At 45.9% G+C, this 17,834-nt stretch overlaps 1 protein-coding gene across 5 annotated transcripts in view; it reads left to right on the top strand.

Moving 5' to 3' along the window:
- Positions 1-17,834, top strand: part of FHIP1A (FHF complex subunit HOOK interacting protein 1A) — a 271,128-nt gene that overhangs the window by 240,624 nt on the left and 12,670 nt on the right. For all 5 annotated transcript variants that reach the window (XM_082652865.1, XM_082652864.1, XM_082652863.1 and 2 more), the window contains 3 exons: positions 498-577; positions 11,068-11,258; positions 14,871-16,013. In XM_082652865.1, coding sequence (XP_082508991.1) covers positions 498-577; positions 11,068-11,258; positions 14,871-16,013 — 1,414 coding nt within the window. The remainder of the gene's footprint in view (positions 1-497; positions 578-11,067; positions 11,259-14,870; positions 16,014-17,834) is intronic.

A 17,834-nucleotide genomic window follows, 5' to 3' on the forward strand; every position in this document is an offset into this window, starting at 1 on the left:
AACATCGTCCCTCAGCACTATGGGAAATGGAACCCGGGAGAATGTTTGCCCCAAAGCCAAGAGATAAGGCAAGAGGAGCTGAGGCTTAGGGCTGAGGACTCTGGAGAGAGAGAGATGGCTGGGGTATATGCAATTTTCTGTTAGCCCTGTCTTGCAAATAACCAGTGTCGTATTTGAAAATAACTAGGAAAACAAATGACATAAGTAGGAGATGGTGTGTGTGTGTGTGTGTGTGTGTGTGTGTGTGTGTGTGTGTGTGTGTGTGTGTGTGTGTGTGTGTATTGGGGAGTTGTAGGGAACATATTTATCTGGATCTTTACAAGTTGGAAATATGAGCACAGGCATTTTATTAGGAGGGTAATTCTACATTTTTCTTAATCAAAACTGCTAAAAAAAAAAAAAGGTCATTTTATTTTGTAATTCTGATTTATTTACCATCTGTGTGAAGTAGAGCTGTCCTTCCAATATCTGAAAGAGATATTTTTCTTGCTTCCCAGCTTTGTGTGGTGTCCCTGGCATTATTTAGAACTCTCATCGGTTTACATTGTGAAGATGTGATGTTACAACTAATTCTAAGGTGAGTTGCCATCTTTTGTTCCCTTTAAAGGAAAGCTCTACACTATCGCTATTACATTTTTCTTTGGTAATGTAAGTGAAGTAAGGGCCATGCTTCTAAGAAAGAAAATCATCGAGCAAATCAATTTAATTTATGCATTATTTCCCAAGGTTAATTTTCGTTTTACTGTTAACAGTTTTTAGGGGGCCAAAGGCATTATATCATACATGTGCTCCTGGAAAGAATACGTAGAATGTTTGGAAACTTTCAGAAGTATTATGAACGCTCTTCTGGTCCGTAGCTGCATGTCTTTCTCCTGAAGTACATTTTTAGGGGACTCGTTTTTGAAAACAACTTTTCTAAATATTAAATGCTGTTGATGTATAATTTCTATGACTCTTGCTTTAGAAATGGTACAGTGCTCACTGTCTGACCTGTGAGTATGTTTCAGTTAAATTCAGTAAATATTTAATGAGTACTTTCTGTGCACAATTCAGAAGGGAATAAGGCATGGAGGGGACGAACTGAAAAGGACATACATGTATACAAGGCAGAAAAGGTATGTCCTTCAGACGTCCAGGTGGGAAAGGTTTCATGAAGGGACTGGTATCTGAAGACAGGCGTCAGAGTCTAAGTGCTGTTAAGACATTAGTTTGGTCGTTTGGCAGGAAACTCAGGAACACCCAATCCTGCCTTGCCCCTGCCTCTGCTTCTCAGGGTCCCTGAGAGAAGCATCTCCTTTTGTGAAGGAAAAGAGTTGGTGAGGGCTTGTGCTCCCTCACTCCCCTCTGGTGGTGTGGAAACAAAAAGGAAAGAGCCAACCAGGTCCTTGGGCACGCCCTCCACCTCCTCATTCCTTAGACCCTGTTTTTGACCCCTCCTCGGGCAGAAGAAGGGCAGAAGGAGCTGAGAGCAGCGCAAGAGGGAGGAGATCTGGGCTGCCCCTGGTCCCCACTGGGGTTTAGACATGACGTGAGCAGAATTACTGAGGAGTTGGCATCCCAAGAGGATGTCCAGCATTCCCACAGAAGTGGCTGTGGAAAAGTAAGGGGGTGGTGACATGCGATCTTGGGAACAGCGGCAGAGACATCCCCCAGGATCTCGTGAGAAACACACGTTCTTGGCCATCTTCCAGATGTGCTGAATCAGAAACTGTGGTGGTGGGTGGGGCCTGGCAGGCTGTGTTTTAAACAAACTCTCCAGCAGATTCTGACGCGAGGCTAAGTTTGAGAACCACTGGTTTGAGGAAGGCTGCAGTATAGACGTGGTGTCCTGCAAAAGGGAGCGATGCAGATACCACAGGGGGCTGGTGGGTGGAACGACGGTGGCCTTACGGAGTCACTCTTTTATGGGAGAGTATCACCTATTAATTTTTTTAGTTTAAAGAGAGCTTTCGGACTTTTTAGGGGTTTAGATCAGGTCATCAATAACTAATCTTAGGGCATTAGCAAAGAATAAATCCGCTCATAAAGAAACACCCTGGGGAGACCGGGAGAGCATTAGTTATCTGTCCTAAAAGGATTACATTTGCTTCCCATCAAGTCTCTACTGATGTGACAGTGCATTAGCAGGCCTGAATGAAATCCATCAGAGCAACTCATTATAGCCTTTTTTACTGCCCAAAACCAGACTTTGCCTCCAACAAGGGTAAATCCTGATTATATTTAAATGTTAGACTCTTGAATGCTGCTTCTTTGATGGCATGGAAAGCAGCTGTCTTTTGCAGTGGACCTGGAAGCCTGGCCCGGCGTCCCAGCTCTGGGTCACCAGGGGAGACTGAGCCCAGGGGGCGGACACTTCTGTTCAGTGGCCTTTGTCTACTCGTAGGGCGGTACTTGTTGTAAAAACTGTCCTCAGAGGTTGTACTGGTCAAAGCATCTTTTGAGACCCAGACCTGTGCCTTATGGAGGTGAAGAAATCAGCTTGTGATTGAAATACTTAGGCATCCAAGTCGGGGCTGTGACTTCCAGGGCAAGTAAGGACCCATCATTTCCCAGGAAAGCACCTGAAGGGCACGTGGTCGCAGGTTCTGAATGGAGTCTTGGAAAGAGTGCTGGGCGTAACCATGGGTCCAGCACTCTGAGCCTGAGTTTCTTCTCTGTTTCCTTAATGAGGATGATGGTGAGACCATAATAATAGTAGTTGTCCTTTATTTAATACTTTCTGTATTTCTAATTCTGTCGCGCTGCCTGGGGGAATCTGAGAAGAGTGAGTGGGGGTGGGGGGCGGGTGCAGAGGTCAGAAGTCAGCATGCGGTAGACTCGCAGGAAGCCTCTGCTTCCTGGTCTCTGTCCTCTGAATTGCTGATCGCCTCGCACACTTAACAAGTGTTTTCAATTGTAGTAAAATACGCAGAACCTACAATTTACCATCTTAACCGTACAGTTCAGTGGTATTAAATGCGTTCACAATATTGTACAACCGTTGCCACCATCCATCTCCAGAACTGCTCTCACCTTGTAAAACAAACCCTCTGCATGCCTTAAACCCTAACTCCCCGTTTCTCCCCTCCCCCAGCCCCTGGCAGCCACCATCCTACTTTCTGTCTGTGAATTTGACTGTTCTAGGTATCTCATGTAAGTTGCCTCATACAGTGTTTGTCTTTTTGCGCCTGACTTATTTCACTTAGCACAGTGCCTGCAAGGTTCATTCATATTGCAGCAGGTCTCAGAATCCCCTTCCTTTTTAAGGCTGAATAATGATACATTATTTATACTCCATTTTGTTTACCCATTTATCTGCCGATGGACACTTTGAAACATTTATTTATTTGGCTGTGCCGGATTTTAGTTGTGGCATGTGGAATCTTCCTTGTGGCATGCGGGATCTTTAGTTGCAGCATATGTGATCTAGTTCCCTGACCAGGGATCGAACCTAGGCCCCCTGCATTGGGAGCATGGAATCTTAGCCACTGGACACCTGGATTGCTTACCATTTTGGCTGTTGTGAATAACACTGCTATGAACATGGGGGTACAAATATCTCTCTTCAAGACCCTGCTTTCACTTCTTTTGTGTATATCCAGAAGTGGAATTGCTGGATCATATGGTTATTCTGTTTAAATTTTTTTTTCCATAACAGCTGCACATTTTACATTGCCCACCAACAGTGCACAGGGTTCCAGTTTCTCCACATCCTCTCCAGTACTTGTTACTTTCTGTTAAAATAAAAGTGGCATTTTGATAAGCAAAAATGACAGGAAGATCTGAAGACCACCTGAGGTTTTTAGAAGTAAAAACTGTAATTATTAAAATGAAAAACTGAGTGTTTGGTATAAATAGCATTTAAGATACAGATTAAGAGAGAATTAATGAACTAGAAGAAAGATTGAAGAAGTTACTACTAAATTTGCGGCAGAAAGACATAATGAGATTTAAAAATATGAGAACAAGGCTATGAACAATGGTGGCTGGAGTGATGGGGTGTAACGAATCCAGTTAGGACCCCTTGACCTATTCTGGTTTTGGAATTTGCTATCCCATAAGGTTTTGGGGAGGATCAACTGTGGTGATATCTGTGAAGATATTTTGAAACACTGTAAAGCACTACACAAATTTAAGGGAGGGGAATTTTCTAGAAAATACATTTTAAACTACAGTAGAACCCCTTTACCCGCAGTTTCACTTTCTGAGGTTTCAGTTACCCAAGGTCAACTGTGGTCCAAAAATATTAAATGGAAAATTCCAGAAATAAACAGTTCATAGGTTCTAAATTGTGCGCTGTTCTGAGTATTGTGATGGAATCTCATGCCGTCCCACCCAGGATCCCTAGCCATTGACATCGTCTGCCCCTGATATCCAGCCATCAACATCCTCATGGCTCAGTGATCCAGGATCACCTTAAGTAGATGGTCCTCCTTTATATGTTAGAAGGTCGATAGCAGCCTGCGTCACAAGGCCTACATTGTTCACCTCACTTCATCTCATCCCATAGGCATTTTGTCATCTCACATCATCACGAGAAGAAGGGTGAGTACAGCACACTAAGGTATTTTGAGAGGCAGAGAGACCACATTCACGTAACTTGTATTACAGTGTATTACTATAGTTGTTCTATTTTATTACTAGCTATTGTTGTTAATCTCTTACTGAGCCTAATCTATAAATTAAACTTTATCATAGGTATGTATGTATAGGAAAAAAACATAGTATATATATAGCGTTCAGTACTACCCGTGGTTTCAGGCATCACTGGGGATCTTGGAATGTATCCTCCACAGATAGGGGCGGAGGGGTTACTGTAATGAAAACAATGTCTTTTCTTATTTAGAATCTGTACCAAAAGCAAGGTCAATGAAAAATCCTTATTTTTCTAGTCATTTAAACTTTAAGGGACCTAAAAAATAGATTTATAACTTGTTCTTTTTGTTGTTGCCACTGTAGTCATTCGAATATACATGATAAACTTGTAGATCTGAGAGGCAATAGAGCAGTGAAGATTATGTGAATCCTTTTAATGAAGTTATTTGCTCCATGGTAAATAAATGCATCAATTTTTGTTGCAACCCAGATACTCTTAATTATTGACATTTCAAAGTGATAATCCATTTGTAACTGATCTGTTTATTTCCTTTAGCAAAATATTAGAAAAGTAAGTTGAAATAAGGTCCCCCCAAAGAGAGGCTATTTAAGGAAGCAGAAAACCAAGGAGAAATTGCCCGCCTCCAGGGATGTGACCTATGATAGGCCTAAGGCAGGCAGGAAATGCTGACAAGCAGTGAAGTGACAGATCAACTGCATGTTCTTGGCACTTCCCAGTTTAGGCAACATTTAATTGCTTAATACCCTGAATGCCATTTCTGAATATTCTGGTTGGGGTGTTTCTTTCAGAAGTGCTGGTCATTTGTCAGGTTTATGAACTGCTTCGCCTGCTGTGTTCGGATAGAGGCTGTTTTGCTCGAAGAGAAGCTGCCTGTTCTCTTCAGGAGCATTTCCATCTTATGTGGGCATTGGGTGTCTGGAGGAGAGGGGAGAAAAAATGCCAGTCTAGGGTAAGATGAATAGGAGAAACACAGCCAGAGTGTCTCTGAAAAACAAACGAGCTTTTTGAAATTCACTAACGTTGCTTTTAAGATTCTTGCCTGTTGGTACATTACTGAGGTTATCATCATCTCTTAAGAAGCACCTTGCTTACTTCATCATACTTCACTGCTTTGTTTTCTTTGTCTTTATTGTCAGTGTAGCAGTAGGCAACGTGTGTCCTTTGTTATTGATTGGTTATCACTGAATTGTTTCAGAAGTGATGGTGATTTATTTTAATGAGTAATATCCAATAAAATAGAAAATGGACCCAGGGTTGCAGAGGGTTGCGGAAATAATGAAAAAAGGGGGGACGATGTGGGGAATATATTTTTCCTGCTGTATTGGGATGGCTTTGAGTAATCTGAGCCTCTAAAGCCATTTATTAGCCTCTGATTATATTTACTGCTTCCTGAATTTAAATAAAATCCCACCCCAGGCAAATATAGTTGAAATGAAAAGATAGTTTGATGACAGACATCTGTACTAAATTCCTAAGTGATTTTTCGGCTATCGACAGCCACTTTATTATTTTTTTTTTGGAATATAATTGCTTTACAATGTTGCGTTAGTTTCTGCTGTACAATGAAGTGAATCAGCTATATGTATACATATATCCCCTCTCTCTTGGACGACCTCCCCCTGCCTCCCATCCCACCCATCTAGCTCATCACAGAGCACCGAGCTGAGCTCCCTGTGCTAACCACAGGTTCCCACTAGCTATCTGGGTTTTTTTTGTTTTTTTTTTTTTGCGGTACGCAAGCCTCTCACTGCTGTGGCCTCTCCCGTTGCGGAGCACAGGCTCCGGACGCGCAGGCTCAGCGGCCATGGCTCACGGGCCCAGCCGCTCCGCGGCATGTGGGATCTTCCCGGACCGGGGCACAAACCCGTGTCCCCTGCATCGGCAGGCGGACTCTCAACCACTGCACCACCAGGGAAGCCCTAGCTATCTGTTTTATACATGATGGTGTATTTGATGTTCGACGTTTGGGGAGCTTCTGACTTTATTCTGTTTCTAATCTTTCTGTGTAAATGATGGAGAGACAGAGGGTCAGTGTACGGTTTTCCCACTCTTCCCTCTGGGATAATCCTTCGTTTTAAAGGCACAGTAGTAGAAGTACTGCTTTGAATACAGGGGTGTTACTCATTTGAACTGACTCTCCAATTTCCAATTTTATAGAAGCCCCTCCTTCAGTCTGTGGGGGATCTCCCTTTACTTGATTTACTCAGAAGAAAGTGCTTAGTTTCTACGGAAAGCATGTGTTTGCAGAGTTGCAAATTCCCGGTAACTCTGTATTCTAATATAATTTCAAGCTACCCGCTGGTGATATGTGATAAATAGCTTTATTAGGTTTGATCCACTGTTCCATTTTGTTTTAGTACTTCAAACAAAGAATAGAAATCTACATACATCAACTTAAATCATGAAATGCGCTTTGTGTGAGCTGTAAGCAGCCATTGAGTTCCTGCAGTATATAAAAGCATTGACGCAGTTTATTTCTTGAATAATTAATGATGAAAATAAGGGTACAATAAATCCTGTGTAGTTGCACATTGGGCTTTCTGTGTTGTTTTTCAACTTGCTGTAATAGCAGTTACCCTGATTGTAATTTATGTAACTTGAAAGAGGATCACACTGTTCCCCCGTCTTACTTAGTTGCTTAGCTGAACACAGAACAGAGGCAATATAAAATTCTGTGTTTACGCGCAAGCTGGGACCAGAAGGGGAATGAGCCATATATCGTGGAAAATTATTTCCCTCAAAGTATTTTTCTAGCCTTGAATTCATTTTATCTTCGTTATCCCTGTGAAGTAGGTAGGCAAGTATGAGGGGAGGTGGGGTGCTGAATTTTTAGGTCAAAGACTGATATGAATACAAATCATTTACTAACTGTAGAACCTTGGGCACATCAGTCAATTGCTCTGAGATTCACTTTCCTCATCTGTTAAATGGGAATAATATCTGTGCTGCCCACCTCACAGCGATGTTGTGAGGGTCAAACGGAATGTATGTGAAAGATCTGTAAATGGTAAAGCACTGTATTCTTGTTTGTTAGTCCTTTTTCCTTTCTTGGAAGACCTACAGTCAGACGTTTTGTGTTACTGATCACTTATTTTCCTTATTGATTGACTAGCGTTATTAAGAAGTAGTCCTATATCATGTATTCTGTCAAAAAAATCAATGAAAACTTCTAGCTTTTATATACTGGTTGCCCCCTTTTAAAAATAACTTTTTATTTTGGAATAATTTTAGATTTACAGAAAATTTGCAAAGGTGGTATAGGGAGTTCCCTTTATCCAGCTTTCTCTTAACATCTTATATAACCATGGCACATTTACTAGGAAATTACCATTAATACAATAATATTAACTATAGTACAGACTTTATTCAGATTTCAACAGTTTTTCTACTAATGTATTATTTTTTTTTTTTTTTGTCTCAGGGACCTGTTCTTGGGCACCTCATTGCATTTAGGCCCCTTTTAATTTTATTATGTTCCAGTTTTTTATTATGAAATATTTTAATACGTAGAAAATTTGAATGAATAGTATAATGAACGCCCATGTATTCTGTATCTAGATTCAGTAATTGTTAACATTCTGCCACTTTTTAACTTATATGTATGCTGTATAAATAAAATTTTTTTCTCAACCACGAAAAAAAAAAAATCCTGTGTAATCTGAGTTTCCCTGAGCCTCACTCGCCTGTGAGAGCAGAAGCGTTCACATCAACAACCACAGGATGGGTTTTCCTGGCTCTCACCCTAGCTCCTCATGTAAGACCTTGGCCCTCTGCAAAGCGTCAGCCGTCACTTCTGGGGTGTCCCAAGGGAGGGGCCTTATGTGTGTTCATGATCATGACAGTTGCCGCAGCATCATCTCTGCTGAGCCCCTTTGGTTGGTGCTGCCTCCCCTCTGTCCCTGCCGTGTCCCCGCCCCTCCTGAGAGTGCTGGGGACGGGGATGGCGCTCAGGTGCTGGAGCGGCACTGCCTCCTTGAGTGTTCTAGGGGCCAGAGCTGCGCTGGCTTCAGACAGGTGGGAGAAGGCCTCTCTCCTCTGCCTCACTCTCGGTCAACAAAGCATCTCTGCTCACAGAGATCCTCATGAAAAGAGGTCCTTCATTTTCTACCTACAGGATCTGTTTCTTCTGCAGTAGGGCTCAGGTACAGGTCCCCAGAGCTGGGCTAAGGATTAGAACAGATCTGGCCTCTTTTCCCCCACCCCGCTCCAATGTTTCCTTTTTGTTTTTAGAACCTTTGACTCCCATGCAGCTGAACTTATGCAAATAGATGCCACCACATCAGACATGCAGGGTGTGTCTGGGTCTTAGGGAGAGGGATTTAGGCTCGTGTCTGTGTGTGTGTGTGCGCGTGCGCGTGCGCGCGCATGTGTGTGTGTTGTATGCCCATGAGTGCGGGGAGGGGAGACTGGGACCCCCTTACCTGGCCACCTAGCTAAGGTTTGGGTTGAATGAGTCATGGTTTGATTTATGTTTTGAGAACAGAAGGTTAAGTGGCAAGTTTGTCATTTTATACCATGGACATTATTAAGACCTTAAGTGTAAACTGCTCTGAAGAGAATTAAATCTCTTTTCCTCCTTGACTCAGGCACTTGCAGTGGCTCAGTCATTAATGCAAACATAGGTTTTCCTCTTTGGGACCAACAGGAGCTGCGGGAGACGGCTTAATGTTTACTGGCCTCAAGACATGCCCTGGAAGTTGTACTTTTATCTTTTTCACTGAATCCGTCATCACAGCTTGTTTTCCTCCGTACTGCCTCTCTCTCAAAAGCTAAATACAGAAACAAAAACACTCTGGTTTATTGAAGATTGTGGTTGTTCGCCTACGGGCTTGGGGTCTCTGGCGTTGGCTCCTGCACAGACGTGGGACACTCGGCTCTGGCCGTGAGGCCTCCATCCCATTTGTGCCATCTTTGTTTAAATAAACAATATGGTCTATCTCCCTGTTAGGAAAGGAAGCCATTTAAACACACTTTATTGTACCCACACAGCCCGCTAGTGTGCTCCAAGTGTGTCAGAAACGATTGCCCAGGCTTTCTTCTCTCCAGCTTCATAATGATCCTGAGATGCCTTGCTCACCACCCAAAAGGGTTTTGTGTGAAACCGGGCCCAGTGTTCCCCGGTGAGTCCTTGGCCCCTGTAATGTTGTGATTTATAAGGAGAAATATATATTTGGTGTTTGCCCTTTTTCTTTTGAGTCCCACCCCCCTGATATCCAGAGAGGGGAGAGGGTTGAATTAAGCGCTAATGGCCAGTGATTCAGTCAACCATGACTATAATGAAACCTCCATAAAGCCCCGCCACGGTCGGGTTTGGAGAGCCTCTGGGTTGGTGAACGCTGGGAGAGAGAGAGCCTGGAGAGAGCATGGAAGCTCCACGCCCTTTCCCCACCCTTGCCCCGTGCATCTCTGCATCTGGCTGTTCCTGAGTTATAGCCTTTCGTAATAAACCAGCGACCTGGTAAGTAAAATGTCTCTGAGTTCCGTGAGCCGCTCTAGTAAATTAATCGAACCCGAGGAGGGGGGTCGTTGGCACCTCTGATGTATAGCCGGTTAGTCGGAAGCACAGGTGACAGCTGGACTTGTGAGTGGCGTCTGAAGTGTGTGTGTGTGTTGGGAGTGTCGGGGGAAGCCTTGTAGGACCGAACCCTTAACCTGTGGGGTGCGCTGCCATCTCCGGCTAGACGCGTCAGGCCTGAGCAGAACTGAAGGACACCTTCATGTCTGGACCATTGATTGCTTGGTGGGGTGGGGACATCCTGCCCCTGCCTTACACACACCCACTCTTTGGAACTGGTGATGGAACGCCTGTAGCACAATATGTTCTCGTGATCATCTGCGAGAATATGAGAGGAGGTTCGCACCATGACGGGTCCCTTTGCCTTTTTGTGCAACTGCTGTCATTCAATACCGACTCTGAGCCAGTTTCCGGGATCATGAGACAAAACTCTTGAAGGAGGTGCTTGCTCTGATAGCACATTATGTTGAGAAGGCAGACACCGAAATGACTGTGATTCTAGTAATAGTGCCTTAGTAGAAGGCTGTGAGCATAGTGGAGGGAGAGGGTAGTTCCATCTTGGAGTAGGAAGCCCAGAAGCCTTCCCGGAGAAGAGGACACTGAAGCCAGACTTTGCAGGATGACAAGGCATTTGTCAGGCAGGGGGAGGGGAAAGCACATTGCAGGGGACGGCTAGGGTAGGTGCAAAGGCCCGGAGGCACAGAGGGATAGCGGATCCATTAAAAGATGGGGAAGTTTGTGGAGGTTAAATTGTGAAGGCCCTTAAATCTGCGCCAGAAGAAAGAAGCCCTTGACAAGTTTTAAGCACGGGAGTGAGCCCTGGGGGGTGGTGGGATGGCTGGAGTGAGAGTGGGGAGAGCATGAGCCACCCCGGCTGTGACAGTCGTGGCTTAGGCGGTGGCGGACTGGGAACAGACCTGCAGACACTGAACGCTGGCCCTTTTTGGCTTTCCAGGTATCTGATCCCTTGCAATCACATGATGCTGAGTCAGAGGTGGGCTGTGAAGGAGAGAGACTGTTACTCTGTTTCTGCGGCCAGGCTGCTCGCCCTGACCCCCGTCTGCTGCTCCAGCGGGATCACCCTGACGCTTGGGAACCAAGAGAGGGATTATATTCTCTGGTCAAAGTGCACGCATGAGAGTCCAGGTAGGAGTGTTACCGACCTGGGTCCTTGATCCTTTAATCAATAGAAATTGAAGAGAGACCAGGTGAGAAATTCAGGCAAGGCCTTATTGGGACTCGTGTTACAGCCCGAGGAAGGGAGAACAAGAAGCAGCTTCCCTTGTTTGCTCCCCAGGGTGGAGCGAGCTGGTCCCTTAAGTGGGGTGAGGGGGGTGCGAATTGGTGGGTCAGGCCAGGAATCCTTCGCAGGGCCCTGCTTTTGCCCCTGACGCCTCAGAAGTGGCAGTTGGGTTTTGGCCTTTTTGTATCTTGTTGTTCATAGGTTGCCCCAACTGTGAGTGCACACAATTATTTTTAGTCCCTTATAGTTTCTTTGTATTCTGTTGCTGGAGGAGCCGAAGAGATGTTTGTCCAGGTCCAGGCACTGCAGCGAAGGGTCCCAGGTCCCAGCCTGTCAGGGGAGGACCTCTCGAGGGATAATCTTTAAACAAAAGGATGCCCAATTCCATCTCTCCTTGGATGTGTCTGTCTCTAGGTAGACAGGGAATGATGCAGTGAGTCCCATTTCTTTTCTGACTGACTACCTGGGGGTCCTTTTCTGCTTTGTAAAGAGTTCTGGACGTTTGGTAATCAGTGTTCCTTGACGTACCCAGCTCTTACCTACTCAGTGTTCCCAGACCTTTATTTTAACTAGGCTTCCTAGCGCCATCCTCAGAGTCCAGTATGAATAGTGTACCCGTGTGTCTTTTTAAACAAAATGGGGCCGAGGATGTGGAGGGTGGCTATAGCTAAGACAGAATTAGCCCTTATTTTAATTTCCAAAGGGACCCGTTTTTGCCTGCCAATGATATATCATTCTAAAATGTGAAATGTCTGATATGGCAAGAGTATATGATTCATTTGATTGACATCACGAGGGGTTTTTCATAAATACTTATTGTCCCAGAAGCCACAGTACCCCGTGGTGTTTGCCAGCCACAGCTGATCTTGTCCAAGTAAAATTTAAATGGCCCCCGTGTCAACCGCGGCCCTCCCTCTGGCAGGCAGCAAAGGGGCGTTTGTGTGTCTTTGGTGGTCAGAAGGCTGCTTCAGCTAGCTCAGGAGGGGTCTGCCTATCCTGTGACCACTAGGAAATGGTCCCGGCCTCGTGCTGACTTCCGTGTTTCCAATCTATATTCTGATATCCCCCCAAACAGTGTCATTCTGTCCACCCAGCTCTAGTCCTCTTCGATAAAAAGCATTTTGTCTAAGAGCTGAGCTACTTGACTAAGAAAATATCAGCATATTTGGTATAAATGCAATTCTTAGAAATTAAGGTTGTCTTACTGATTCTTAGTTTGTAAATAAAGATACAGTGTATCGTGGAAATTAATACTTTATGTGGCAGTGTAACAAGCTGTACTTTCAGTATATTTTCCTGTTAGGTAAACTAGTATGCGTATCTTATATTTTCCTACCCAACTGTCATTTTTAAAAGCGTAGTTAAAAATTGATGTCTTTTTTGTTTACTAAAAAAGTTGTTTTAAGAATGAGTCTGTGGCTGACCTTTCTGCAGAATTCAAATTTCAGGTTAAACATATGATGGCTGAGTGCCTGCAACTCGCCACGTTCTTTCCCTGTGTTAATCACATTTAATCCTTTGAAGACAGTATTCCCATTTTATAGATGAAGAAATAGACTCAGAGTGAGGGATTGACTTATTTAAGGTTACACAGAGGACACAGGTCCTCTGATTCCAAATTCCATTTCTTTCCGCTCTCCTCTCTCTGAGGTTGCCTTAACGGTGGCTAAGTGCCCTGATGGATAGGTGGTTACACAGGTAGGTAGGTGGGTAGATAGATAATGTGATTTTTGTGCGGTAGTTAAGAGCTAGGATTCTGAATCTCAGCTCTGCTCCTTCCTTGGGCAAACTACTTGATCTTTCTAAGATTTTTTCCTCTTCTGCGTTCCTCAAAGGGTTGTTCCAAGAATAAGTGATGCAGGACATACAAAGCTGTTAGAAAACTACCTAGTATGTAGTAAGTGCTAAATAAATATTATCAGTAGTCAAAGTGGATAAGAGGTAAACTTTTAAAAGTAGAGCTGTAAAACATGGATTGTGTCCACCCTAACGACGTGAAAATGTGTCATTCTTAAAGGTTCACTTGTGGCCCAGTCAGGTAGAGATTTAGACAATGAATAGGGTTGAACGGTGTGGCATCGAACGAAAAAAGGAGAGAGGTTGACGTAAGGCAACTTTTGCTTGATTGCTGGCTCTGCCACTGACTCGTTGGGTGATCATTGTCTCTGAGCCTAAATTTCTTCATCTGTAAATGGAGAAAATAGTATCTCCATGTAGGGTTGTTGTGAGGATTAAATTAGATAGCACTGACTGAGAAAGCGCCTGCCATGTAGTAGATGTTTAAGAAATGGTAGAGTTTGTGTTTTCCCTTGTCTGAGTTCTTTTTTTTTTTCCCTAAAGGAAAATGTAAACTTAAATGCAGATGTCTTCATACCTGTTTCAGTTACACGGTTGAGAGCTTTTAACATCAAAGGTAGTCAGGGTAGCATTCTTAGGTTAAAAGGGCTATTTTGGGAGTGAATATGACTTTATCTTAAGTCACTGTTTGGTACATATAATTCCCAATAATTCCCAGGAAGGCAGAATGAATGAACAGTCTTTTCGAAAAACCCAGGGTTTTCTAGAGAAAATCTGTTTCCCAAATTCATGGATTATATAGGCTTTCCACTTTAGAGTTAAAGTAAAAAGCTTCTTAATTGCCTACTCAGTGGCAGGTACTATATTGGATATATTACCTAACTTAATCCTCCTGTTACCGACCAGGGATCTTGGCCTTCCCCAATCAATAGAAGTTGACTAGAGGCCAGACAAGAAATTCAGGCGAGGCTTTATTGGGTCCCCTGCTGGAGCACGGGCGGGAGCGAGAGCAAACAACAGATTCCCTTGCTGGCTGGCTCCCTGAGTGGAGGCCCAGCTTGCTCCTTATACGGGGTGAGGGTAAGTGCGGGTCCAGGGGTCAGGCAGGAGGGCTGGCTTAGGTGTTTCGCCCACCCCTTAGGTGGTGGTGTGTGCAGGGGGCATGCGCAGTACTCTGCTGTTGCTCCCGACACCCTGTTTTTGCTCCAGGCTCTTCAAAAGTGGCAGTTGGGTTTTTTGCTCTCTTTGTATCTTTTGGGTCCAGAATTTGCCCCAACTGCGCATGCACGCAGTTAGTTTTAGTCCCATACAGTTTCTCTGTATTTTGTTGCTTGAGGAGAGGTGTGTCCAGGTGCAAGCACTGCAGCACTGCAGCAAAGGGTCCCAGGTCCCAGCCTGTCTCACTCCCAACGACTTGAGAGGTTGCCTTCATTAGCTCACGTTTCTCTGAAGACTGATACCAAGTAACAGCCTTCTGTTGGTGATGGCCGGTATCTGACCAGCCAGATTGGTTTGTATGTTCTATGAGGATAGAGTTTCTATTCTTATTTTTCCCTATTAAAATCTAACTTTTTTTTATTGTTTGGAAATCATTTAATCAGAAATTATTAGAACCAAAGTAGCTGGTGGGACAAAGCCTTGGCAGCCGGATGAGTTGCATTCCCATCCATTGCCTGTGTCCCCCTGCCCGGTTCTGACTTGTGTGTCTCCCGGGGCAGGGCCCTCGGAGCAGCTGCCCCCCGAGGCGTTCTCGCCGTCGGCCTGCATCGTGGAGTACGGCAAAGCCTTGGACATCAGCTACCTGCAGTACCTCTGGGAGGCCCACACCAACATCCTCCGCTGCATAAGGGATTGCCACGTGTGGTCCGCCCTATACGATGGAGACTCCCCCGACCCCGAGGCGCTTTGCCCGGCTCTGCTGGGCCCGCCCGAGGAGAGGGCTCCCAGCGCCACCTACCCTGTGCTCAGCCTCCCGCAGCAGGTCCCCGGGACGACGGGGCCCCAGCTGGCTCCCGGAAAGGAGAAGAGCCACACGGAGCTGGAGTGGGACGACAGCTACGACACCGGGATCTCCTCGGGGGTGGGTGGGGGCTGCCCTGGGCCGTATGAGGATGCAGAGAACTCGGGTCCCCCGGCCCCCGTGGATCCTCCCAGACACATCCAGGAGATGAAGAAGAACGCCATCCTGCTCTTCAAAGGGGCCTACATCGAAGAGTCCGACTTCCAGGATGACGTGATGGTATACAGGTTGTGTGCCGAGAAGGATGCAGAGGACACCAGCGGTTCACGGGAGGATGCCGCGAGGCCCCCAGCCCAAGCCCAGACCCAGGTCCAGGGTCCCTCCGTGAGCAACGGCCCCCTGCCCGGCCCTCAGCCAGAGACAGATTCAGAGGAGGAACATGGTAGGGACGATTCGGACGTGTTTCACGGTGTGTCCAAGGAACCAGAAGGAGAGAACGAGCCCGAAGTCGCGCTGGAGTCAAGCCCCGAGTTAGCGGCCCCCAACCCCGAGGCAGAGCACGGTGCACGCCTGACAGTGGCTAACCCCGAGGGTGAAGATTTCATTGCCCAGTATGACCAAATCATTAAGGAACTGGATTCCAGCACCGAGGGCTTGATGGAGCAGAATGTCTCCTCTCCTGATCCGTTGCTTCTTACAAAGGAGCCCGAAGAGGAGGAAAATGAGAGCAAAGGAGAAGAAGAAGAGGGGAAGAAGGAACCAGAAGGGGAGGGGGATGACTTTGACTCTTTCATAGCTGAGGCTCCTGCCGCAGAGACCCCGCCGTCCCCGTTTGGAGCGAGAGATGAGGCTGCCTTTGCCGGTCACCGTCCCGCGAGGACTCAGAGCACCCCATTCACAGGTGACGCTAATTGCTTTGTGGTTTCTGCTTTTGAAAGCGCTTGTACGTATTGCACCCGGAGAGTGAGGAAGGTGCAGGTAAGGAGCGCTATCAGTTTACCTACCGGAGGGGTGGAATGTTTTTGTAAGCAGCAGGGAGGGGTGGTTTTATTTTTATCTTATTCTGTCGTTTGTTTTTTTTTTCCCCCAGCAAATTAGAGGTTACATTTTGCCGTTGAGTAACTTCCCTTGATATGCCTTTGATAAAGTAGTAGGACTGACTAAACCACACAAGAAATCCAGTCTCATCATTTAATAGCCTCATTTCCTCTAGCCTAATTTATTTTTCTCCTTAGCATTTGCTTTTACGTGTATTTAAAAAAAAATTACAGTTTCCCCCACTGGCATGTGTGCTTCCTGAGGGCACAGGTGTTGGCTTGTTCTCTGCTCTATCCCTGGTGCTGAACAGTGGAGAGAGCACATAGTAGGTACTCAGAATACCCCTTGAATCAATGTGGCTGTGTCCACACAGCAGAGGCCATCGGGGTTAGTCGTGCCTTTGCCTGGGCCTGGGAGCTCATTTCAGTTAATCACAAAACCTTCATCCAAAAATAAGTAGAGTAGACCCACATACACTCATCACTGTGCTAAAGAGTGGCTGTGTTCCAGTGATAAACCCCTAACAGCAGGTAGAAATCGCGGACGAGGCAAAGGGGTAGGATGGGGTATCAGGTAAGTGGAGTGAGGTTAGGAATTATGACAGAATTATTATCATTAAATTATTACCCAAGTAAAATTGTCACTGAACTCAGGTTTGGCTGCTCGCTGCTTCAAAGCCAGTACTTGTCGGTAGGAAAAGAAAGATTGCTGTATTCAGGAGGCCGGCAACCTGGGAAGAAGGTGGACTCGTGTCCAAAAGCCGATTCCCCACTGCCGATCAGGGGGCAGGAGCTTTTAAAGGGGAGCTTCAGGGGTGTATAGGTGGAGGGAGGGGGCTCCCTGCAGAAACAGCACCGTCAGCTCTGACAGTCGTCTTGAAACGAGTCACGCAGTGGTCTGATCAGCATCGTCATCTCGATTGTTTTAAGTACAGTTAGCCTTCAGTTCCAGGGTCGGTTTGTTCCCATTTCTCTGAGGCCAGTTCTTAGAACTGCAGCAGCTTATGTCAGGGATACAGTCAGGTCATCGTGTAGTTCACTTCTTCCACCTGGTGAGGGTTTCAGTATCTACAAAACAGCTCAAAGGATATGGCTCAGAATATTCTCTACAGCCCTTGAGGAGGAACTAAAGGGCCTTGACTTGGTTTCATGGCTAGACTGTTATTATTTTGTCTTGCTTGACTATTTTCCTTTGCTTTTTTAGTTTCTCATTTCTCTGATTAAATTAATTCTTTGGCTAAAGTTTTTCTGCAGGCAAGAGGCAGGTGGAGGACATGGCGGGGGTGGGGGGAGGGGGGGTCTGTCCTGGGAAGGCCCCACAGGGTCCTGCTCTGGTACAAAATCTGAAATCTGCAAATCGTGGTACAGAGGGACCTGGCACAGAGGAGGGGTCCTCAGGCTCAGGGACAGCTGGGGTGGGACCCCTGAATGGTGTTCCGTTAGAGGAGAGGGTCCTAAGGAGCCAACATCTCAGCGGGACAGACTGGCCTTGCAGTCACGCCTGTGGGGACTCCTGGCTCTGGTGCTTCCAGCCATGTGGCCTTGGTGCCCTAACTCGGGGAGGACCAAATGTGATCCTGAGCTGGGGTGGTGGGCCGTGTCATGACTGTTACCACAGGCAGCCTCCAGCAGCCTCAGCCGAGGCTTGTCCTTCCCTGGCCAGCAGGGGGCAGCTCGGTGGGCGG

This window comes from Grampus griseus, assembly GCF_964374135.1.
Source record: "Grampus griseus genome assembly, chromosome: 4".
NCBI lineage: Eukaryota > Metazoa > Chordata > Mammalia > Artiodactyla > Delphinidae > Grampus > Grampus griseus.